Below are 24900 nucleotides of genomic sequence, written 5' to 3' on the forward strand. Positions count from 1 at the left end.
CATAGCGGGGTTGATAGTTGAACCATGTGAGGTTGCTTATATTAATTTATCACTTTTGTCACTTTTATCACTGTTATCACACTGTTATCACTGTTAAATATTGTATAGGTACATATGTATCTTGTAGAATGTATCTCTACAATATAGTGGATTCGCTATAAACGAATCATCTCTTGAGACAAAGAAAGTGGAATGACCAACCTTGGAACTTATCTCGTTTACGTATTCAGGGGTAAGCTCTATACATCTACATATGTTACGGAGTATATGTATCTAAGACTAAGATATCTACTCCGTACATGGACAATTATTCAAATCGAACATATCATTTACAAATGTATTCTGCAGTAGAAATTGCCGTGGCTGAACCCTAAGGTGATGCCGATCTTGTGTTTTCTCCTTCACTCCCCGCCATCTTTTATTTAATATTAACCTTTACTTTTCGCTAAATACATTGAATCCCTCTCCACATCTATTCTCCTGATTGAGAAGGACCTACTACCTTTTCCCCCCGATCGCAAACCCCAGCGCCCGAATTCCATGATGCGTAACGCTTGTTCCTGAATTTCTCCTAAGCATTCTACCCGGAGTGACCCCGGCCATTGAACGACCATGAATATCAGTATGCGCTCCAGCCAGTCCTCTTACGGGGACCCGCGGTACCTCTCAACAATGACCGCCTCCGATGCTCCAGCCCCGGTGCCGCCGCACGGAAAGACACTCGTGGACGGGTATCGGGATGCCTTGGACCCCCAACATGAGGAGCGGTCGCGATACAACCCAGTGAGTACAGACAAAACACGCCAACCCGGGACCCCAGCTAACCATGGTTTTTTCATTCTGGTAGCTCAACCCGGCTCACCCGCGAAGCTCGGCCCTCCTGAACGCCAACGACCCCGTGGCCATGTACCTGTTGACCGAGACCGCCCTAGGGGATAGCACGAACTACGAAGTCCTATCCTTCGAGGAGGTGGAAGAACTCAAGAAGGAAGTCACATTGCTGTCCACTCGCATCCAAAGCACGAAACGGAAACTGGCGCTCGAAACGAAACTACGTGACGCGGCGCAGTCCCTCGGTAGACTTTACAGCCCACCCAGCCCGCGAAGCAGCGGCGAATACGGTGCCAATGGCGGATCAAACTCGAACCGGATGAGCCGGGGTATATTTGGTCGCAGTGGGGCTTCCGAGGCCCTCGATAAGAGTGACTCTGAACTCGCAGTCAGCCAGCGGCGATGCGAGGAGTTGGCGCAGGAACTCTGGAAGCTCGAGAAGAGGTCGCAGAAGATCAGCCAGCGCTTGCTGGAGCATACTGCGGGTATTTTGCAGATGACACACAAAGGTCTGAAGAAGGGTCCTAAGAACCCTACCACTTCGGATAGCACCTATGATGATCAGAAATTCGACGACCGCAGTCTCTACCGGACAACTGAGCATTTGGATAGCTTTGGTGTGAACGGGAAGATTGAGACCAATGCGGCCGCCGCGATGAATACCGAGGCTATGCAGGCCACAGAACGACGATTGGAGGAACTAAGCGAGCGCATGCATGATATGATGATACAGTCCAACCCCGGTGAATTCGTCGATCCTCCCCCGCAGCTGCCAGGGAGTGGAGGGCCCGTTAATCCCACATCAACGGTCGATGCTCATTTGACCTATATCGAGAGTAGTATGAGTAATATCGTTTTGCATACGGGAGAAGTTTCTGCTCCCTCGGCTGCTCGCAGTATTGCACCTGAGGCCGAGGACGCCTGGAAACACAAACTCACCGAAATCAACAACCAAGTGCAAACCATCGTTGATCGGTTTGGTTTGACCCGTTCACCGACCTTGCCTCCGCCCCCTGATGCGTCTCACGGCGATGGGCTGCAAGAACAACTCTCATACCTTCAGACTGGTGTAGATGGCCTGGAGAGCCGAGTGGATGGAGTACTTGAGCAAAAGAGTATTCTCACCACGCAAATCCAGCAGCAGCGCGAGCTCAACTCCAAGTCGGACGCCGAACGCGATGCCCATATCGGCGACCTGACGGAACAGTTGACTCAAGTTCGCAGAGACCTTGAAGTATCCGAGCGTGAAGGCAATGCCAACCGCGACGAGCTGGCTCTTGTCATGGGACAGCTCAACGCAATGCGCCAGAATGGCACTTCTCAGGAAGAAGCCAAGGCAACTCTGGTTCAGGCCGAGGGCGAAGTCGCGCGTTTGCAAAGCGTTGTTGCCTCGTTGCACAGCGAAGCTGATGTCAGGACCAACGAAGTCAGCCAAGCCCTGGATGCCCAGGATCAAGCAGAGGCCGAGGTTAAGCGCCTACAACAATACATTGACGATCTACAGAGAGACAACGATGCCAAAGTTGAGGAAGTGAGTGATGCCCGCGACCGCGCAGAAGGAGAGGTCAAACGCTTAGAGGTTGTCATTACATCATTGCAAAATGACACCAACGCTAAGAGCGAAGAGGCCAGGGAGGCCCGCGAGCATGCGGAAGATGAAGTGAAGCGTCTCCAGGTGGTCATTGCATCTTTGCAGAATGATAATGATGCTAAGAGTGAAGAGCTTAGAGAAGCCAGAGAGACCCACGGCCATGCGGAAGACGAGGTCAAGCGCCTAGGGGTCGTCATCGCATCGTTGCACAATGACCACGACGCTAAGAGTGAAGAGGTCAGAGCGGCCCGCGACCATGCGGAAGATGAAGTGAAGCGTCTACAGGCCATCATTACATCGTTGCAGAATGACAACGACACTAAGAGCGAAGAGGTCAGAGAGGCCAGAGAGGCCGGCGATCATGCGGAAGACGAAGCCAAGCGTCTCCAGGCGGTCATTACATCGCTGCAGAATGATACCGACGCTAAGAGCGAAGAGGCCAGAGAGGCTCGCGATCATGCGGAAGACGAAGTGAGGCGCCTAGGGGTCGTCATTGCATCAATGCAAACTGAAACCGACGCTAAGATGGGAGAGGCCATAGAGGCCCGCGGCCGTGCGGAAGACGAAGTCAAGCGTCTCCATGCCATTATTGAGACTTTGCAAAATGACACCGATGCTAGAGGCGAGGACGTCAAGGAAGCCCGGGACCGCGCGGAGAATGAGGTCCAACGCCTGCAGAACGTCGTTGAAACGCTGCAAAACGATAGCGATTTCAGGTCCGAGGAAGTTAGGGGTGCTCGTGACCGCGCAGAGCAAGAGGTGGCTCAACTTGAAGCCGCAATCCAACAAATCCGGATTCAATCCGATGCCCGTATCAAGGAAGCGGATGATCAGCGCGCGCAATCCGACCACAACGTCACTCGCCTGCAGAATGAGTTGACTGAACTTGAAGGCGAGATTGTGCGGGTCACAACTGAACTGACAATGGCCAAGGCAGAGCTAGACGGTGCCTATGGTACTCGAGCCGAACGCGCGGCAGAGGTGGCTTCCAATCCTAGTGTCCAAAGGGAGAATGATGCTCTGGTTACTCGAAACATCGAGCTCACTGAAGAACTGGCTGCTCTGAAGAGCCAGCGAGGAGGCGGCGATCTTCAGCAGCGGGTGGATACTCTTGAAAGAGAACTTCGTGAGACCCTCGATGACTATGAAGCCATGACGAAGGCCAGCATCGAGTTTGAGAAGGAACGCGAGCGCTTCGAAAGTTTCATTGACAGTCTCCGGGATCGTTGTGAGCAACTCGAGACACAACTGGCGGAAGAACGTATCAGCTGGATGAATTTGAGTAGTCCCACATCTATAGGCCGCGATGGCACTTCTGAGACGACCTCTACTATGGTGCTCAAGAATGAGTTCAAGAAGATGATGCGTGACACGCGCAACGAGAACATGAAGATACTGAGGGTGAGTTATACTGTACCTTTTGTTTCTTTTCGACCTAACTGACACCACCTAGGCCGAACAAGAAGAGCGTCGCAGAATTGAAGGATTACTGCGAGCCCTAAGAAAGGAGCACGCCCAGGTGACTGGCAAGCCAATGCCCAGCCCAGGTGGCACTCCATTATGATGATGACATTCAAGGTTTTCGGGTTTAGAGCGCATATTCATTCAAGAGTGTACATATAGACTGTTTTGTATAATACTTTTCTGGCTTGATCTCGGCAGGCACGATGAGGGTTGATGGTTTTTGAGGGAATCACATACTCATCTTTGGTAATTTCACCTGTCACTCTCCAAGTATATTTTAATCTTGTCAGGCTTCGCTCTTTTGCCTTCAAGATGATTCCCCGAGGAAGAATCGATCAGTCCAGTAACCCTCATGCGCGGTTTTTTTCAGCATCACAGAGCCTCCGACGTGGAAAACACCCTCGCGATTCCGACTCCGTTTCACCATACGATAACCCAGACTCATCTGAGTCCATCCTAAGCGATGAGCGATCTATATACAATGCGGTTAGAGTCACCACACCAAAGGATTCCACCCCTCGTTTCTATGCGTCTCTCCTCCATGATAACCCCGTTCACGAGCAAGGCTTAGCGGTAAACATGGCCAGATTCGTTCCTACAGATTCACAGGATGATCATACTCCTACCACTGTGCCAACCAGGAGAGGAAGACGGCAGAGGATGGTACGGAAGCTTGGGAACCACACCAAGCTGCTATCTGACCAGTGCTGGCAAGCCACACACCGGTCGAGACCTCTGAGTAAAACGACATCGGTACTAGACCCCGGTCGGTCTTTACATCGTAAAGCGGTTTCCCTCGATGCAAATGAGCATAGTATACGCCGGCCTAGATGGCCTGGGAACTTGGAACCTGCAGTGAAAATCGTCCAACCTCTATATCCACCGCTAGAAAGAACGCCTACACCCCCTGGCCTTCCCTCCTTCGGCTCGTCAGAGGCTATGTCCGTCTCTGCACGGTTCATGATTCCAGACAATATTGCATGGTCACCCGCAAACTTGCAAGGTAATGGTCCTGCTGGTGGTCAGCGTAGCAGTTCATATGGCGACACTCTAAGGAGATTATTTGGCTTGCCACCTTCTGCGTCTCATGCTGAGCTTTCCGTTAATGGTATAGGAAGAGCCGAGGATGGCACGCTGGTACAGGGCCGGTTTCCCCATCGACAAAGCGGCCATGGAATGAACGTCGGTCGACCACTGCATGACCACCCTTTCCATCAACGCAATCTTCCCAATGCTCGCCACGAAGCCACAAATACAAGCTACGACCCTTATGTTGAAGCTGCACAGACAAAGGGTGCTCATGGGCGAAATTCAATCAGACATGTCCAGCCTCTAGCCAGGCCCCCGAGACGACGTTTCCCCTTTCCATCGAACCCGGCCCCTGCAGTGGTAAACCGCCGCCCGCGGCCCAGAGCCACTGCACTTCTCAGCTTGCCGCGCAATCTGACTGGATCAGACGGTCCTGCAGATCCAGCGGAACCTTCTGCTCAAGGGACGAGGGCAAGTGGCGACCATATCCCTCCCAATCCATCGCGGTTGCATTCGGTTTTGACAATGACTGGGTGCGGCGGCGGTGCAGATGAAGATCCTCACGCAAGCACGTCCGTCTGTCCGGAGGTTTTGGCGTGGGTGAAGACCCAGAGATGCCTCTTCTGCTGCTGCTGCTGCTGCTCGGGCAGCCACGAGGAGCCGGATGATTCTCTCGGGGCAACCAGCTCGCGGGATACATATGTAACCGCCCAGAGCCAGGTGTCGCCTGTTGGATCTCAGGATGAAAACAGTGAGGGGAATACCCGTCTCCATGGCTTTCAGGCATGGATCTCATCTCTGTACGGTGTCATGTTTCCGACTCTTGTGAACCCTGCTGCTGTATAAACTTTGATTGTAGTATATGTTCATCCACGGCCTGCTGTGTTGCTACTGTGATGATTTTTTTTTTTTTTTCTGAATGCTCAATGCACAAATCCGCTTGCTGGATGGTCTTATTATTAACTTGAACCTGTCTTTCTCCCGCACTTACATATATACGTGCCTAATTCCCTCTGTCGCCTCTTGTCGTTCCCTTTCCGTTGTAGTACTCGGAGCTAAATGGACTCTCGATAGCAATCCGCAAGCTAGAATAAAACTGGACTTTTGCAATACTTGTGCAGTCAGATCCCTCCGTAAGTCGATCTAAATCATTCATTCCACGTACCTTTTCTATTTAACTATAACCCACGCAACTTCACAGCAACGCAGCTATAAAATATACATATATGCTATAGGACCTTTAAACACACTAGTATATTAGACTTGGCTGTCAAGGTATCCGAATGTTCTATGCGCTATTATATCTAAGTACTTTGCCCGATGTTATATAAAATACATAGCTATGCTTGACTCCGGTGTATAAATTCAACCATAAGCACGTTCACCGTTAATTTATCTCCGGGAATGTGTTCCTGTATCACGAAACTTACCTACAAAACCCCTCTACTGATACCTAGTGTGCAGTCCGAATTAGCTCTGCAATATATACTAATACTGCATGATAAGGACGCTTAAAATGGAAAATTTGATAGAAGCATGGCATGCATGTGTACTGTTTAAGAGGGATTCGAGGGGTTTTCGGGGGTTTCCACATTGTCTTATATTACATTGATAACTACCTACATAGGTATGTAGTCTGAAAGGAGGGATGGTGTGATGACCTGAGGCCTTCACTATCTGTTTGCCCACGACATCCTCTTCCTCCTTAATAGCCAGTGAGAAACATCCATGCCTCCTCCCTTTCTCCATCCATCAAAAGATGAATCCGAACTTAGCAAGAAGACAGAGACGACTGTCCCTTGCACGAAGCAGTTGAAGTCAGCTTGGGGCTCTCCTTATCGTCCGACTTCTCAACTCCCTCGAACTCCTGGCACACGTGCTTGACGCTGGATCCACAGGTGTCGCTGACTTCGGCCTGATCGCCGTAGTTGGAGTTGATTCCCACCAGGGTAGGCACGTTGTTGGCCTTGACATTCTTGACCACGACCTTGCGAGGGCTCTTGCTCTTGTTGTTGCTGCAGTTGCCGCATGAACGGTACAGCTTGCCTGCATTCACAATGGTGAATCCATCAATGGTGACGGTTCCGGCACCGTTGTGCTGCACGACCTTGTCCTTGGCCTCCTGGGCACCTCCGCCCTGAATGAGAGCGTTTCCGGATCCGAGGATGGAAATGGCGTCCTATAGAAGACACATTAGCATTGCTTGATCAGATACACATAACCAGATAGACATGGGACGACTCACCTCGCAGACGTCACGGAACCAGACGTTGGTCAGGGTGCAGGATCCCTTGCAGTGAATGCCCTCGAGTTGGTCCTTTCCAATGATCACGTTGCTCAGGGATGCACCGTCCTCCAAGATGAACACGGCGTTGTCGGAGCCTATTCAATCAGCTCCATTCATTTGGACTTGGCTTTTTATGTGGACATACCGGTGTCATCATCGTTGTTGCAGGCACGACCACGATCGTACTCCCCGTTACCCAGATCAACCTTGCCCTTGATCACACTGGGAGAAGGCAAAGAGACAATGCTGCCCACACGAGAGGGAATGTTGAGAGTCTGGGCACTAGCAAGGCCAATGAGACCGAGGATGATGGCGCTGGAGTGCATTTTGCTGAGTTGATGGTTGATGATGGTTAGTGATAGTTGATCAAATCGGGGGCCAACACAGAGCCTTTTATATCTTTGGAGATCATAACAAGATAGGACCTAGGGAGTACTTCCTCCGTCAGATATACAGCTACAAGACTCCTCAATATACATGAAGAAATTCAACGACATCTGACTGGAGGGATTCGATGCATTACCCCACGACTGTGACTAGTTATGCAGGATCCAGATCCCAATTTGGCCGGGATGCACATTCTATCTCTACCTTTCTGTGGGGACATAAGACATTTTCTAACGTCTTACCTGGGTATTATCCGCCTTGGCACTTCATTCCGCTCTATGTAGCCAATACGAATACACAGTTATAGTGAAAATGCCAAAGGCCAAGATTTTGAAGTATTGGCATTGTGGCTGTGTATGCGGCCTTGAAACTATCCACGCGATTAGAAGATCCACCAACCAAAAAGGCTAGACCTCGCCGTTTTGGCAGGCTTTCATGGATATCACAGCTTACTCCAGGGAATAGGAAGGCTACGAAAGGGAATAGACTACATGAGGGAGGCGAGAAAGGAACTATGAAAAAGCCAGGGAGATAAATGTGAGTCCTATCTAGTTATGTAGCTAGAGCTAGATTCATTCCCTTGTCAAGGGCCCCATTCTTAAAGTATATTAGAGTTCCTTATACGCACCTCACCGCGCGCTAGCGCTCTTGAGGCCGATTGGAAGTCCTTTAGAAGGCCTCTACCGGAATTTACCCGAAGGTGGTATGGGCCCGGAGTATACTCCATACAAAGCCGTGAAGATATCAACGTGGGAGGGTCCTTCGCGCACTATACCGCAAGAGTACGGGTCTAATGCTCACATGAAGGAATTCGAAGCTTTGTATCGAGTAAATTGGCTCCAACGAGAAAAATCGGCGGTGTCCCTTTCGAATGAGAGAAGATCCTTCGAGAACGCAAGAGGAAACGATTCCGTTGTAGTTATGAGCGCTTCCAGCTGTGTATATTCACTGTGCTTGGAAGAGTATTTACGGTGAATTAGCCTGTTCTCCCCACACTACTATCCAAACATCTACGCTGCTGAAATTGGTGGAAATATAACCTTCCCCTTCGGCCTTGGCGCTGGATGCCAAGATCGGGGTTTTTTTGTTGAAACCCCGGAACTCTTGGCAAGAACTTACTCCTGATGTTTCGAATTCCAAGTGGTTTCGGCGAAGAGGTACTTCAACAGAGGGAGAGTTAGCCTCTGTTGAAATTGCCCTTGCAACTTACTCCTTTTCCTCTTGAGAGCTTCCAATTTGGTTTTTGCTACGGAGTATATGATCTTTCAACAATATACAACACTGTGGGGCTGAATACCGCTTTAGGTATGGACTGAATATGTGGGCTAAATACTCCGAGATCAGTAGACGTCCACCTGTGCAGATCCTGGGTAGGTCCACGGGTACCCCTGGGGACTATCCAAGTGGCCAAAGAGAGTGGAGTCTGATCTCAGGATCCGAGAGTGATTTCTGATCACTCGACGGGTGTGGTCTGTCCGGTGATGTGTCTCAGAGCAACCTTGAAAGCTCACCTGGTCCTGGACCGAAAATTTTTACTCGGAGAGCATTAAAGCGAAAATAGGCAAACCTGGCTAGGGAAATACGCTACAGCACTGGAGGTACATACCTTGAAGATGGGGTTCTCTACGCTGAAAACAGTGATTGTTTCCTATCCGTAGCTACGGGAAAACTTTTGAGCCCTTCGAATCCACAGTTCTTCTCGCAATTACATTGATGTATGTAGTTAGTTTCGGTTATACCTATGTACTTCGATCAATCCCTCACCATATACATAGATATAATCCTCACCCAGAAGCTGAGAAAGTCCAATCCCTCGGAAACAACCCATACTGCACATCATCCCTATCCCGGAAGATATCATTATAATATGCGGGGCAAGTCTGCGGGTCCTCAGCTTGCGCATAGTACCTATCCCCCAGCGTTTTAAACACCGGATCACTCCACATCCTCGCCATCCATGCCAGCGCATCAGGTCCAGCAGCATCTAGCGGAAGACCATAAGAGCGGAATCGCTAGAGATATAAGTCAGCCAAATGCCCCGAGAGAAAAAAAGAAAGAAACATACCCAAAGAATCGGCCAAAAGAAGGCATCCGCAATACTAAACCCACCAAACAAAAACCCATCATCAACCTCACCCAGCAGCGCAAGCCTCTCAGCCGTCACCTTCCGCGCCGAATCCCAGATCCGGAACATGCGCGCTATCTCTGCAGCCGCACCATCCGGGACCGGCACGTTGCCCGTGTACCTGGCGAGGAAGTTTGTGGGGAAGGTATTCCGCAGGACTGGGAAGCCGGAATGCATTTGGGCTGCAGCGCTGCGGGCTAGAGCGCGCAGGTGGCGGTCTTTCGGCCAGAGGGGGAGGGATGGGTTTGATTCAGCGAGGAATTCGCAGATGGAGAGGGAGTCTGTTATTGTTGTTGAGGGGAGGGAGTGGCATTGCAGGATTGGGACAAGGCCTGTTGGGGAATAGAGCTTTATCTGTATGGTTTATGTGAGTGACTGTATACTCAGGTCTGTGTTGAGGATGGGTCTAGGTAGATCTACATACCTCGGAGAGCTGTATGAATTGGCGTGTGTGGGGAATCTGGAAGTATTCCAGTACTGCTTCGACACGTGCTGTCCAGCCTATTTGGAGAGGGCTTGTTAGTGAAGGCCGCTGGTTTATGATTGCATGATGCTTACTGGAGTAGCGGGTGTGTAGCCCGATGAGGTGGTAGTCTGGAGTTTGGGTGGCCATGATGATATGTAGAACTGAAGTGAGGTTATGAGTCTGGGGGAGGTTCCATGTAGTTATTATGGATATACTACTACCTGATGAGTCATGTAATTTTTTTCAGTCCATGGGTCCCACATCCCACATTCCAATTGAGAGATGAAGACAATTTTGCCGAGGTGGTTTATGTAAAGTGAGCTTGTCTTGAGTTGAACCTTTCTGATTGATGCTAGTCATAATGATATAGATCAAATGCTACACCGGCGCCATGCAGGAAAGATAACAATGAGAATGAAAAACAAAAGATAGAAAAAGAAACTCCGAAAAAGATATGACACCCGGATAGCCAGGAATGACTCTTAACAAAGAAGTCGAAATAAGAAATACATCATTAAATAGAAAGCAAGGGCCCATCGTATGTATATGACACGACATTGAGAAGATGGGCAAGGAGAGGGCAAGGGGTGGGTGGCCGGAGAGAGAGACGGAAAAAGCGTAGGAGCAAGGAGCAATGCACCAGGCAAAGAAATCACAACGCGATCGCATGGATGCTAATAATAAAAGGTCGTCAAGTGAATTGAGCCGTCTCTTCATCAGAGGGTTCACAATCCGCGCCCAGGAAGGGCAATGCAGGAGATGCACCGAAGTAAAATAAGAGCAGATGTTGGTATTAAAAGGCGTAAAGGCGAGAGAAAGATCAAAGCCCCTTGAAGAACGGACTCGCCTCAATTATATCTTCATCATCGCAGGCAAAATCCCATCCGACAATGCGAGGGTCCACGCTGGCACAAATGAGCTTCCGTGCGTCAAACTGGAGTTTGAACACCCTCGCAGCTATCGCGGACCCTTGAGGTCTGCGTTGGTGACCATGGTGGTGGTGATGGTGAGCAGGAGGTGGGTGGGCTGGCACAGAGTTGATAACCAGAGGAGGCACAAGTGGCGGGTTGTCACGACCAGCGTGGGGGTTGACATTGGCATTTTGCCCAAGTGTCGCCAGAGCCTGTGCTGCTTGCAATTGTTGAGCCTGGGCAGAAACAGTGGTTCGCGCCAGTTGGCTGAGGCTCGCACGAGCGGAATTCGTGATGGCATCATTGTGTCGCAGTTGATGATCTGTTGTCCACTTGTTATCACGGTCTTTGTGCCAGATTAAGATTGACTCGTCGTAGGAACCGGACACGATACGGGCCCAGCTACTACCTCCACCACCGGGTGGGATTTTTGCTCCCAGGGCAGGGATATCGCGAGGGTCCCGTGATCCCCTAGTGTTCGGTTGGTAGCCATTGCGGCGTTGCTCCCGACGACCCATGTCAACGTCCAATCCGGCCTCTTGAGCGGCGAAGAACGCATTTTCACACGTTCGCACTTCTCCGCGCAAGGTTTCATCGGCACCTGGAGCATCACCAAACCCTGCTTGAAGGGTGCGAACGAGATTACTATGAGCTCGCAGACACGCCACCTCAGCTCCGGTGGCGTGATCGTAGATACGAACAGAGTTATCATTGCTCCCACTGACGATTCTTCGGCTGTCGAATTCAACACATGCAATGCCTTTCTCATGGCCAAGCAAGGTCTTCGAGCATGCACCAGTGCGGATGTTCCAGACCTTGATCACTCGATCTCCAGATGCTGTCACAATATCATCACCGTGAATCTGCATTGCATTCACGGCAGCTCCATGTCCTTCCACGGTCATAAGCAACGTGTAAGGCTCTAGAGCTTTGTATTGATCATGTGCAATGCCGGCTTCAAGAAAGCTTGGTGCAACCGCGTCGATATCTATTATCCATGTAGGATATGTGGCGCCTGATCCATGGCAGATACGCGGATAATCCTTGCTATTCGGTAGAAGATCTCGGCGGTTCCATACCTTCACAGTTCGGTCTTTGGAACATGTTACAAGGTAGCGATGATCGAATTTGAGATTGAGCACCGAGTCGAAATGCGCGTCTTTAATTTGACGAATCTTTTCTCCCGTGGAGAATTTCCATATGATGACGGACTTGTCACTGCTGCCAGAGATGATGATGTCTTCCTCGGGTTGAGGATCAAATTGCAGGCAAAGTACGGACTTGACGTGTCCCACCAGTGGGGGGTGCCACAGTCTTTTAGTATCCAGGTTCCAGACTCGCACAGTCCTGTCTCGGCTCCCACTGACTAACCATCGGCCTTCGAACTGGATCGCATATACGCATTCCCGATGAGCCTCGTCTGGATGGCATGGGTCAGGAAGTTGAAAATTGGTGTAGCGGCCTTGATGCCAATTTGCTTCGAGGCGCCTGCGTTGCTTGTAGACGTGGAAATAATTGACTTTAGCGCTTCCGTTGGTATCCCGCATGAGAAGATGCGACCGTAGAGGTGGGTACAGCGGCGAAGAAGATTCAGGTATATTAGTTGGCAGAACGGACTCCGGGTCATCAGCGAACGAAGGTGCAGTTTGGTCGTCATCGTCAGTCATGTGGTGATCGCCTTCACTATCGGCCACCGGGGGAACAGGGTCAAACACGGTCGGTCTTTGGTTTTCATCGCTTCGTGAATCGAGCCAGGTTGACGGCACGCGCTTTTTCTGCTTAGGTTCCCCGATATCTAGTTCCGAGTGTCGTAGGCGGGACTTCCGGGTCTGAGGCGACATGGCCTCTGAATGTTCTTGCTCAAACGCACGAATCGCGCCTGTGTCCATTTCCCAACCTTCATGAATATAGTGGAATTTCCACAGACCCGAGTCAAGGATACGTTCACGCCATGAGCGGGATGCAAGCGATGCATTCAGGAGCGTCCGAATGTCGAGATAGGTAAAGATCTCCCATGTGATTTCCGGGGGAAGCCTGACGCATGGGTCAATATGGAGGATGGGGTTAAGTCGATCAACTACTGCGGCGATGCTTGAGGTTCGTAGAGACCGAAGAAGGCTGTATGCGAGCTCTAGAAGTGGGAAAAAGGTCGGTTAACAAGGAAAATCGCAAAAGCGACAAGCAAAAGAAGCGAATGCTGCGCGCTCGTGGCAATCACCACAGTGGGGAAGGGATAGGGATATCTTACCAGCTCTACCGGCCTCAGACTGGGCGAGCACCCAATTTGGAAGCGCCATGACATTGTCCGATCCCAGATCTTTGTCGGCCTGACTTCGAGTATCGTCCGAATAGCCTTCATCTAGCCTAAACGAGGGTGACAGAGAAGGCGTGGAGAACTCGGGGACGGTAGTAGTCTGCAATTGCAGCGCAGGGGAGACTTGAGCAGCGGGGGCATCGGGGGCATCGGGAGCATCGGGTAAGGGCTCACCCTTCATTGATGCGGGTTTTCAGAGGGGTCTGCACCGAGCTGATGGGTCGGACGCCGAGATCAATGGCGTTGCGCGATAGCTGCGAAATCCTACAAGGAACTTTTAAGCCCCGGGGGTGATTATAGAAGATTAATAAATGAGGATAGGGTCCTTTTGTAAGAGGGTTGGGAAAAGGAAGGAGGTTGAGTAGATGGGTTGGTCTCGGTGCATGTCACGTCACGTTTGGGCGAGGCAAGGCCCACCTGATTGATAGAGCACAATTATCGCGAGCTAGGGACTTCAGTCGCAAAGTGGAACAAAAAAATGGAGAATCCGAGAATTCAATTTAAATCCGAAGAAAAAGAAGAATTTCGGTGAAATTTAAATTTAAATACCGAGCTATCCTAAAAAGCCCTCCCATCACTCGAAGTAACATTCGAATAAATACGTTTGATTATGTAGGCACGCGTTAAATGGACACATGGTTTTCCCCTGTGAGTCACGTGGGTTGAGTCTCTATAGTGCTATAGCAAAAACATGCATAGCTGAGTTCTTCATGAGAAAAGCAGGTTATTGATAAAGAGAACGAAAATATCAATCAAAGAAAAGTGGAAAGTCAAGAACGGGTCCATTCCTCCATGTCTCACATACCATTATGTTGCCGTAGAAGCAACTCGTAGTATATAGGCTGTTGTATTAGATCCAGATTCCTCTATATTCTGGTTAGGGCAATAGCTACGGTTAGAGGGCCCCATGTCTAGTTAGTCTGGGGAAAAAGAATAATACTGATTGCATTTTCCAAAATAGGTGCTAATATAGTGCTAATATAGTGCTATTACGTCGAAGGGAACCGCTAAAATCTGTCTTACAATTGCACAGACCATTTATAAGCGCTAAAGACAGTCCTGGAGCCCCTGGAGGAGTTAATAATGTTCTAGAGCAGAAATATTTTAGTAGTGAGTACTCCGTACTCCGTATATATTTTCCCTATCTGGTTTAGTGGATGTACCTTTTGTATGCGAACCCTATATAAGATGTACCACTGAACTATGCATAAATATAAAATCTCCAACATCAATACGGCTCTCTTCTTTCAGCCCTCCAGCCCCCAAGCCCTCCCCTGTGGTCTTGGGTTACTTAGCCCCAAGGCCTCAAGCCCTGGAGGTGAAGGGCTGCTGACACAAGCAAAAGCCAACTGCCCCTCTCCACATCACACCGCCCCATAAAACACACGCTAAACCCTTTGAGGCAACTGAACAGACTCCTTCGGCTCACCCTCTCTCCAAGGATCTTATTCCTCTGTGTTTCATCAGGAGAACTCTTATCTGCTGTGCTTGCTCTTGTTGTTTCGGTTCTTGACCTCATTTAACCTGCCGAGCCCGTCTTGTTTTTGGCTTCTCTTATTCTACCATTCCGTGCGCCCCCTTTTTCTCGGGACGTCGATTGTCCTCCGCTGAGTCCTAGTGACTGGCCTTTTCGCAAAGGTGTTCCTCCGAACTCTCTTTAACCTGATTTGACTCGCCTGCCCGGCTGCAGCGGTCATTTAAAACACCTGAATTCCCACACCCCATCGATTGGGACTGGCTGCAGGTCGGAATATATTACTCCAGCCCCTCCTTTTCCTCTAGAAAGTGACGGTGCATCGTATTTGATATCCGCGCTATTGGTTCAAACAGATATACCTATATTTATCACCTGTTCCCTCTGATCTCGAGGGCGCTTCCCGGGATCCGTATCTGAAACAATCAAGCCTGCGACCGAGAACCGATCGTTTCGCTGTTGGTCTCCGGAATTTCGACCGGAACTCCTGTTTGACATCTCCCTGCGCCGTGCAGCTCACACCCACCCGGGGAACTCATGATCGTCATCTCTCTACTTCCGACGCTCGTCGATCCCTCCGAACCTATCCCTCTTGGGTCTGCTGTGCAGATTTAAGTTGAGCCTGGCTGGTCTAACTCATCTATATCTGGCCCTCGAGGAAATTCGATATGATCGACTCTTCAGCCATGAGCGGCGCTCCGGTCGCCGAAGATAACATCATCAACCGTCGCGGTGGAGAATCGATCTACCAAAGTTGTGTCAATTTGAGGAGGCGGCTATCCGAAGTTCCCAACTTTGAGTCATACCTGCAAGAGATGGATGATGATGATCACATGAGAGGGAATACAGATCCGGTAGCTTCCTTGTGGAATTGCCTCAGAAATGGCTATCCACTGTTGAGAATTTATAATGCATCTGGTCCCGAGGAGCCACTAGAAATTGATCCTGGCAAGGTAACTGAGGCCAAGCGTCCCAAAGCGGCGACATTCAAATTCCTACAGGCCTGTTTACAAGAGCTGGAATTCCCTCAACAGGATTGCTTTTTGATCACTGACCTTTACGGCGAGAGTACCACTGGATTCATCAAAGTGATCAAAATGGTCAACCGTGTGGTGGACATCCTCGAGATGCAAGGTCAACTAAAGCAATCTGAAGTTCTGGAGGCTCCCTCCGCGAAGGCCAATGTGAAGCTTACCAAGCGAGAGCATATTCTCAAGGAACTCCTGGAGACGGAGCGTGACTATGTTCATCACCTGCAGAATCTCCAAGCGCTCAAGAAGGAACTGGAAGAGACAGGTGCTTTGACAGGCGATGCGAGCCATCAGATTTTCCTCAACTTAAACAACCTACTAGACTTTGCCCAACGGTTCCTCATTCGCATGGAGCAGCACTACGCCTTGCCCGAAGAAATGCAGAACTGGGGTCAACTTTTCTTCCTGCATGAAGATGCTTTCCGCCAATATGAGCCTTTCATTGCCAATCAGATGCGTTGTGACGAAGCCTGTATGAAGGAATGGGACAAAATCCAAAGTGCGCCACGCCATATAGATCTGCAGCAAATGGTCGCTCAGCCGAAAACGCTCAATGGATTCTTCGTGAAACCTTTCCAGCGTTTGACTCGATACCCGCTGATGCTCTTGGTAAGTTTGCTGAATGCTAGGTTCAAGATTAACGAGCTAATATGGATGTTTCTTTTCAGGAGCTACGCAAACAATTAGAAGACGAGCAACTCCAGGCTGATATCACACATGCAGTCAATTGTATTCAGAATGTGTTGGACTTTGCCAACGAGGCAATCCACAAAGAACACTTGGCTGCGGCAGTAGTTGATCTATCTGAGCGTGTAGATGACTGGAAAGCATTGAAGATGGAGTCATTCGGAGATCTTCTTCGATTTGGCACTTTCCAAGTTGTCAAGGGGGATAGTGGAAAGGATAGTGAGAGAGAGGTATGTGATCTCGCTTTCTGCGTCTTACGCTTTTTGGTTCCCCGAAATGGCACATTACTGACATTGCCCTTAGTACCATATCTATCTCTTCGAGCGCATACTTCTCTGTTGCAAAGATATCAATCCCAACAAGCAAAAGTCCAAGCTTATGATGCAAAAAGATAAACCGTCTTTGAATGCGAAAGGAAAGGCTCGTCTTCAATTGAAGGGTCGAATCTACATGGCCAATGTCACAGATATTGTTTGTCTTCAAAAGCCTGGTAAGCATTACTCTTGGCCTGCGGGGTTAACAAAACATGCCTCTAATTGATCCCAACAGGACTCTATCGTATTCAGATTTTCTGGAAAGGAGACCCTGGTGTCGTCGATAATTTCATCATCCGATATGTAAATGAAGACACCATGCGGAATTGGTACAAGGACATTGATACCCAACGGGCGATCCAAGCGGAGAGACGCACTTTGCGCAATACTGGTACATCCGACAGCGAGTTCACATACATGGAGGGCATGGCGCATATGCCCAACCCCTATCAACAAGAGTATGATACCGATGACGCCAACAGCAAAGATGCATATCATTCCGAATTCCCAATGAGCCGAAATGCGTCCAGTACTAGTCTGAGAACCCGATCTGCCACTGGTGGCAGCACCACCTCTGTTCCTCACCCCAACACCCGACCACGCTATGCAGGAACCGATCCAACGCTTTCGGTGCACACTCAGTTCTCCGGCAACGGAAGCATGTCCCCTGGTGATCGAAATATGAGCTCCTACTTTTCTCCCACGGCGGAGACTCCTTCCACGAGATCGAGTTCTCAATCCGCAGGATTTTCCTTCAGTCGTCAGAATACAAATTCCACCACTCCATCCTCGGTCTGGAATGAAGATTCCCTTCGCTACACAGCACCAGCGTTGTCCCGTGTCACATCGCGAGAAGGGTCGACCTCTGGCGGATATTTCCCACCTCAGCCTCCTGCAAGAGGTGCTCAGCGCCCGTCATTGCCTCCACTCTCGGGCCCGCAGGCTCACTCTGCAAATGGCATGACCCAGCGGATGCGATCGGCTAGTAGCCCTGATATTCACCACCACAATAACAATCCCGAGTCACGGCGTTACATGGGAGTGCACACTATGCAGACAGTTGACAACGTCCCCGTGCCACCGATTCCCGCGCACATGGCCAACATGAAAGCCCCCGTCAACCGTAGCCAGAACGGTTCGCCTATCAACCACCAGCTCCCCATTCGTACCCAGCCCCAACTCCACACCACGCATTTCAACGAGCCAGAATATAACGATAACCGTAATTCTGGGCAAATCTCCGATCATGCCACCTCGCCCTTGACCCAAGAGCCGCTAGAGGAAGGAGACTACATGCCTACTCAACTCAAGGCCAAAGTGAATTTTGAGGACAACTATGTCACGCTGGTAATCGCGACTAACATTTTGTTCCGTTCATTGACGGACCGTGTGGATGCCAAACTCGCTCGGTTCACCGATCGATCCATCGGGAGCAAAACCGTTCGACTGCGCTACCGCGATGAAGATGGTGATTTCGTCACGATCGATAGTGATGAGGCAGTCCAGCTTGCTTTCATGGAGTGGCGGGAACAACATCGTGATATGCTCGCCAAGGGCTTGGTGGGAGAGATTCAACTCTACTGCCAGGTGGTCGATTAGACCATTTCATTTTCTTGTTTGCTTTCCCGCTCATTCTTGACTTAATACCTCCCTTGATTCCCCCCGCGAGGATCGCATCGATCCCTGTCTTTTCAACGCTTTGCATCGCCTGTGGCGCTCGTTCTTCCATCCTGGCCCTTACTGTTCCAACTAGATTGGCTTGGAACTGTTAAGCAGCCCGTTCTCGGGGGAGATCCTCATTTCTATCTCCCCCTTCTTCTTTGTGACCTTCAGCGAGCCACGCCGTGGCAAACATGTAGTTGGATCGTTCTCCGAGCATCTAATGGTTTGTTTATGGCATGAATGATGCCCTGGTGACGAGGTGAAGGGATTGTCCGATGAAAGACGTCCCATTGTTTTGAATTTGCGTTTCCATTTCGCGGATTGTTATCTCTTTACTGATCTACTAGTATCTCAATGTCCACGAACGTACGAAGCTTCTATATGATGTATATGTCTATTGGTTTTTTTTTATACTGTGGAATTACACATCCTTTTTCCCATATAACGCGTATCCACTTACCTATCTGATCGGGATGCCGTCGGATAGCCGATTCTTGGCAGGGCCAGATCCAGGTACAGCTACAGCTAGAGCTAGGGCTATAGATCTATAACTATATTTATAGAAGTACATGTATACTTAGATACATACCCAAGTAACTCCCGGCAGTATCGGCTGAGAGATCGCCAAAAAAATACTACATTGAAAATACCTCAAAATGCGTTATTAATGGATTGGAGAGGGAGCGCCTGGTGGTCCTGACGTCCCGAGGGAATTATGAAAGGGCAAAGTCGGTGATTTCGTCGAATCGTCGCCCAGTATTTGCTGGCAAGCGTCATTTTATAAAACAAACCCGCTTCGGTGTAAAAGTTGTTCTGTTCTGTTCTCCTTTTTTTTTAACCCTTTACCCTTTCACTTCCCCGACGCTTTTACTATTTTTTATAGAAAAGGGCCTGCAAGGATTTTATACAAACCCCAGAAACCCCGCCAAGAATGTCGTTCTCCGGCCGCCGCCTGAGCATCCTGCGCCCCTCTGAGAACCGCCGCTTATCGACCTCCAAGGATTTGACGGACAATGGTACGTATATGCGTTCAATATCACATGTCTGACATGTCTGACTTTAAAAATCTTCAGAACTCCGATCAGAAACCCATCGGCAATTTCGAGCCGCTCACGAAGGTCACCGTCCCCACGCCGGTCTCGACGCTTCTCGTGCCTCCACCGGTGTCGTCTGGTGCACAGAGCGAGCCTCTGAACATGGCTACGCTGAGGATCCTACCGGCTGGGCCAATCTAGGTCAGGGAGCCCCCGAAGCCGACGACGAGATCGAGGGCAGCTTCGCCCGCCCGACTTCCATTCCTATCACCTCCGCTGCTCGGGAATACGGCCCGACCGCCGGTATCAAGCCATTGCGCGCCGCTGTCGCTCGTCTGTACAACGACCACTACCGTCAGGGCAAGGACAGCCAGTATACCTGGGAGAATGTCTGCATTGTTCCCGGTGGTCGCGCTGGCCTGATTCGCATTGCTGCCATCCTGGGCAACTCGTACCTGTCCTTCCCCATCCCCGATTACTCTGCGTACTCGGAGATGTTGACTCTGTTCAAGAACGTGCGTTATTCGGAAGAGTTGAGCTGAAGGCTGAGCTCGAATGTGTGTTACCGTTTACTGATGATCCTGCAGATTGCTCCCATCCCCCTTCCTCTCTCAAAGGATGACCACTACCACATTCATCCCAACAAGATCGCCGAGGAAATTGCCCGTGGCACACAGGTGCTGCTGACCTCCAACCCCCGTAACCCCACAGGCCACTTTGTGCCGCAAGAGGAGCTGGTGGAAATCCAGGATCTCTGCCGTGACCGCGCGACTCTCATTCTGGATGAGTTCTACGGTGGATACAACTACACAACGGGCTGCGACGGATCGACGATCAGTGGTGCCGCAAACGTCGTCGACGTTAACAAGGATGGTACGATATACACATCCCAGAACCTAATTTTGTACATGACCAAACTAACCCGAACCACAGACGTCCTCCTGATCGACGGACTCACTAAGCGCTTCCGCCTGCCCGGCTGGCGAATTGCGTGGGTGGTCGGCCCCAAAGACTTCGTCGACGCCCTCGGCTCCGCAGGCTCTTACCTCGACGGCGGTGCAAACGTGCCATTCCAAGAAGCCGCGATCCCGATGCTGGAGCCCTCGCTCGTGCGCACCGAGATGAAGGCGCTGCAGAGCCACTTCATGGAGAAGCGCGACTACGTTCTGGGACGTCTCTACGATATCGGCTTCCGTGTCCAGGACATCCCTGGGGCTACTTTCTATGTCTGGCTTGATCTGACTTCGCTCGACCCGCCCCTGCCTCCTCAGGCTAACATCTCCGACGGCCTGAACTTCTTTAATGCCCTGCTGAGTGAGAAGGTCATTGTTGTTCCTGGTATCTTCTTTGACTTGAACCCTGCGAAGCGTCGTGATCTCTTTGACAGCCCGTGTCACCACTTTGTCCGTCTGAGCTACGGGCCTAGGATGGATGTGTTGAAGATGGGTCTTGATGGTATTGAGCGTGTTGTTAACCGTGCGCGTGAGTTGGGCGTGGCGAAGTGGGAGGATGAGGTTGCTGTTTCGGATGATTAGGCTTCTTTGGTCTTGATTAGGACCTTTGGTCCGATCTAGGGTTGGGGTTGTTATCAGGCTGTGCCTGGTCAGCATCTTGGCTGAGACGTAACATAATAATCTGCATTCTCACCTTATTAATATCGTTTTATTGGGCTTTGCTTGCTACGCTGATAGCTGAGAAGAGGTGTTTTACAGGATTAATAAGGCTTCAGCGCGAGGGCTTGACTCGACATGCACCACCTAGATTAGAGTATCCTATGCACATACTTCCAGACTACGTCTTGTCTTTTCTCCCCGATCAAATAATCCATACCTAACATAACAGATCACGAGGTCACCATCGCATATGTACCTGCATGAAGTACCGATATCACGCAACAAGCTGCTCATGTGCTCCAAGCAGCCAAAAACCAGCCCATCAGCCGGGAGGAGTGGCCAATATCCCAATGGTCCAATCTCCTCCCACCTAGTCTCGGTCAAAATACCATTAGCCATGTGTCCATGTCACCGACCTACTGCTTATTAACTAGGGAGTGAGCTCTAAAAAGGAAAGGAAGTACACAGTACATGGCCCCCCTAAATTCCCCCCAGTCAAGCCACAGCAAGCCCCCTCCATTTCCCGTTTCCCGAATCGTTCAGGAGATCCTCCGGTTCAGCCTTCGCCGACAACCTCAGGAATCCAAGACTGATACAGTTGCCAAGATGGCTATTCCTAGATAGGCAGCTGCATGGTACGACATATAAAACAACTGCCATTCACAGACCCGGCATCTTTATCCTGTCCGGATGACGTCGCACAAAAGGCTTATAAACGCAGCCGTTACCAGTGTCGTACACCCGTGAGACCCTCGATATTAAGAGATGTCCTTAGGTATACAACTGTAAGTTATACAGTAATTTGTTTGGTCTGGATATGGATACATTTTCCCCAGTGTGAGGATGGATAATAGAAGAAACGGACCAATGACAGGTGCCACTGGTGCTGTTTCGTCTAAAATTTCCTAATACGATTTAGTAGATAGGTTATTGATGCCTGAGGCATCTTTTGAAAGGCACAAAGAGCATCTTGCAAATAAATACCGGCATAACTTGTTAATTAACCAGTTATGGCCTCCGTATTATTAATGCAGAACTGATGATTGGCATTTGGACTTGACTTATAGGTCGAAATCAAAATGATTATCTGTTCCCAGCGTACAGAGGGATATTCGTATAACATTTCCATTTAACATGTACGATTACACCAGTACTACCTACTACTACTACTACTACTACTACTACTACTATACGCTAAGACAATTGCGTGGCACGGACAAGCAAAAGTAACTGTATAAAAACGAAGATCACACCGATCTGACTAAACTTTATACAGAGTTCGACACCTCTGTCCAGGGGAAAGAATATTTGAAACAAACAGCTCTGTTTCGCTCTCCACCCTTGGACCCTTGGATGGCACGCATATTAACGCTAAGTGGATTCAAGAACCAGAAATAGGTAACGGTAAGTTGTGGAGCTGGTGGATATAGTCGAATATCTCCTCTTTTCTCCTGTATGTTGTATCTCCTCGGCATTGGTTTACTTTAAATCCTGCTGATCGGTGGAGCTCCCAAGAGCTCCTAAGAAACGACGATCCCACACCGCGATCTAGACCAGACATTCCCAGACATTGGTTGGGAAGTGGTGGGGGGGGGGGACCACTTATGGGGGGAGATCATTGGTCATATTAGGTTTCATACTGCGAGACGATATCTTTCAGGGATGAGCTTTCCAGGTTTGTGCAATATATGGAGTTGAAGATATAAATTCAGATCTGCCATGTGGAAAATGAGAGCAGCAAGGTTTGGGACTTCAAATGTTGCTCCACTACGAATAGCCGAGCGGCAATCATTTGATTTTTCTTTTTTCTTTTTTCTGGTTCTGGTTCTGGTTCTGGGTCTAGTATTGGTTCTGTTCTTGTTTTCAAATTTCTAGTTTGAAAGTTTTTTTTTTGAAAGTTTGGGATCGGCCTGAGCCGCAAGAACACAGTTTTGTCGAGCTAGAACTAGGTGATCGCTCGTATTCAACTTGCCATTTAGAGGAAACCCCCTCTTTTTTCCCAAGTCTTCATACAACATACATTGTACTTTGTAACGAGGCAACTGCTTTCGGAGATGATTTTGAAGTGAAATTATTGGATCAAAATCCCGTGACCTGAGATGTGCGTGTCCTCTACCCCATTCCACAAAGCTTGTTTCTTACGTCTCTCTTATGTCTTTTCCCGGACAGATCGGGCTAGTTTCAATGGAAATGGTTGATTGTTACAACATACCATGGAAAGATTACCGACCCCCACTACTCTTTTGACGGGCTCCATCTACCATTCCAAATGTAGATTACGTAGGTCGACAATCGGGGACCACATGGAACCAGAATCTAGTCGGCTAACAGGTGAGGTTTCCAAGAAATTGTCTTTGACAGGTTACATTGTGGATCGCCAAGTATTTCCTTTTGAGTTTCCTATTTTGAGTTTCCTAGACAATGTGATTCTGCTTATTACATTCCATACGGAGTACGGAGTATGTATACCTACAATATGCAGTATTCATCTAATATCTTGAATTACTAGATACTTGTAATGTACCAAATGAAATACCGTCTCCAGGTACCGGGATCCTAGTGGACCTTCGGGAACGGTCCATAGCGCATCTCCGCAATGTCATGTATTTGACAATACAATACCCGCACTTACCAGTCTCTGCGCCGTGTACCCCGGTGCTCCCGGAAGGCCCAAGCTCTTTTACTCTTATACCATTTATACGGAGTACTATTATACATAACTATTTGTAGATCACTTGATAGGTCTAGAAATAACACCTTGGATTCATAGGAACAGGGATGTTCTCTTACGGTACACACTGCTTTCCCCATTAGGAACTGAGTCTTCCTACTGTAGTACCTCGAGAGTCCCCCATAAAAAAGCTCACGTTCTCCACCCCGCGTCAACGCCGGCAAGCTATGCAACGGCGTCTACGGAGTACTACTTCTCTAGGAAATAGGAACGTAATGCCCTAACTCCGATACTACATGGCCATGCTCCATGTCGTCATTTATCCCGTTTCAGAAACCTCCCACCTTAGGCAATGCTTTAATGCACATCGCCATACACCTGACCGGGGACACCCATGACAGGCTCTCTAGACACTTTTTTTCACCTGGGTATTGTAGCAAATTCTCGCTTCGACCATTTACACGAGGAAGCCCGCTGCGGGTCCAGTCCTGCCCCCTTAGATCGCCGTTGGAAATATCCCCACACCGACTCTTGGAGCGCGTAGGGATCTCGCATGGGAGCTTATGTATGTACATACGTACTCCGTACTCTGTCGATTTATAATAAGTCAGTAAATGAGTGTATAGCCGATCAAATCCGAAAACGGAAATACCTGTGCCTAGCTCTTTCAATCCTGGTGGTCTTTTTCTTTTCTTTTTTTTTCTTTTTCTGCTTTGATCCTATTTCTCTCTCTGCTCCGGTATTGCACATGCTGCAACACGGAAATGAACTTAAATTCTCACAAGTTTTGAAATTACCTGCAGCTCTCGACGTCTCGTATCCCTGATGTTCCCCATCCGTTGATTGACTATGGAGTAGTTAGGCCCCCCCCTCCTAGGCGTCAATAGGGCCAAAAACGCTGATGCTACTACAACAGAGAAAGGGGCTTGGCATGGGGGCCGGAAATATCAGCCTCGGTCGCTGGAAGCGAAGCCTCGTTTCTCCGATCGTGAATCTATGTTGCACTCTT

General features: G+C 49.5%; 7 protein-coding genes across 7 annotated transcripts; 4 read left to right on the top strand and 3 right to left on the bottom strand.

Annotated features, from left to right (window-relative positions):
- Window positions 1-612: 612 nt before the first annotated feature.
- N7537_007883 (involucrin repeat protein) lies at window positions 613-3986 on the top strand (the record flags this gene model as incomplete). The annotated part of the gene is made up of 3 exons (XM_056898938.1): window positions 613-783; window positions 848-3823; window positions 3876-3986. 3 exons carry the CDS (start codon window positions 613-615, stop codon window positions 3984-3986), a joined length of 3258 nt encoding a protein of 1085 aa, XP_056751014.1.
- Window positions 3987-4198: 212 nt separating this feature from the next.
- Window positions 4199-5761, top strand: N7537_007884 (uncharacterized protein; the record flags this gene model as incomplete). The annotated part of the gene is made up of 1 exon (XM_056898939.1): window positions 4199-5761. One exon carries the CDS (start codon window positions 4199-4201, stop codon window positions 5759-5761), a length of 1563 nt encoding a protein of 520 aa, XP_056751015.1.
- A 925-nt stretch (window positions 5762-6686) lies between these two features.
- On the bottom strand, window positions 6687-7528 carry N7537_007885 (pectate lyase; the record flags this gene model as incomplete). The annotated part of the gene is made up of 3 exons (XM_056898940.1): window positions 6687-7094; window positions 7161-7297; window positions 7348-7528. The coding sequence occupies 3 exons, from the start codon at window positions 7526-7528 to the stop codon at window positions 6687-6689; spliced, it is 726 nt and encodes a 241-aa protein (XP_056751016.1).
- Window positions 7529-9373: 1845 nt separating this feature from the next.
- N7537_007886 (uncharacterized protein) lies at window positions 9374-10327 on the bottom strand (the record flags this gene model as incomplete). The annotated part of the gene is made up of 4 exons (XM_056898941.1): window positions 9374-9601; window positions 9655-10068; window positions 10139-10215; window positions 10273-10327. The coding sequence occupies 4 exons, from the start codon at window positions 10325-10327 to the stop codon at window positions 9374-9376; spliced, it is 774 nt and encodes a 257-aa protein (XP_056751017.1).
- Window positions 10328-11000: 673 nt separating this feature from the next.
- On the bottom strand, window positions 11001-13586 carry N7537_007887 (F-box and WD domain protein; the record flags this gene model as incomplete). Its single annotated transcript, XM_056898942.1, has 2 exons — window positions 11001-13222; window positions 13340-13586. The coding sequence occupies 2 exons, from the start codon at window positions 13584-13586 to the stop codon at window positions 11001-11003; spliced, it is 2469 nt and encodes an 822-aa protein (XP_056751018.1).
- Window positions 13587-15547: 1961 nt separating this feature from the next.
- Window positions 15548-18510, top strand: N7537_007888 (Rho family guanine nucleotide exchange factor CDC24; the record flags this gene model as incomplete). Its single annotated transcript, XM_056898943.1, has 4 exons — window positions 15548-16519; window positions 16579-16827; window positions 16901-17087; window positions 17147-18510. 4 exons carry the CDS (start codon window positions 15548-15550, stop codon window positions 18508-18510), a joined length of 2772 nt encoding a protein of 923 aa, XP_056751019.1.
- A 994-nt stretch (window positions 18511-19504) lies between these two features.
- N7537_007889 (pyridoxal phosphate-dependent aminotransferase) lies at window positions 19505-21142 on the top strand (the record flags this gene model as incomplete). The annotated part of the gene is made up of 4 exons (XM_056898944.1): window positions 19505-19589; window positions 19647-20122; window positions 20195-20480; window positions 20541-21142. 4 exons carry the CDS (start codon window positions 19505-19507, stop codon window positions 21140-21142), a joined length of 1449 nt encoding a protein of 482 aa, XP_056751020.1.
- Between the last annotated feature and the right edge of the window lie 3758 nt (window positions 21143-24900).

Source organism: Penicillium hordei (assembly GCF_028827395.1).
Source record: "Penicillium hordei strain IBT 12815 chromosome Unknown utg000004l_segment0_segment0, whole genome shotgun sequence".
Lineage (NCBI taxonomy): Eukaryota > Fungi > Ascomycota > Eurotiomycetes > Eurotiales > Aspergillaceae > Penicillium > Penicillium hordei.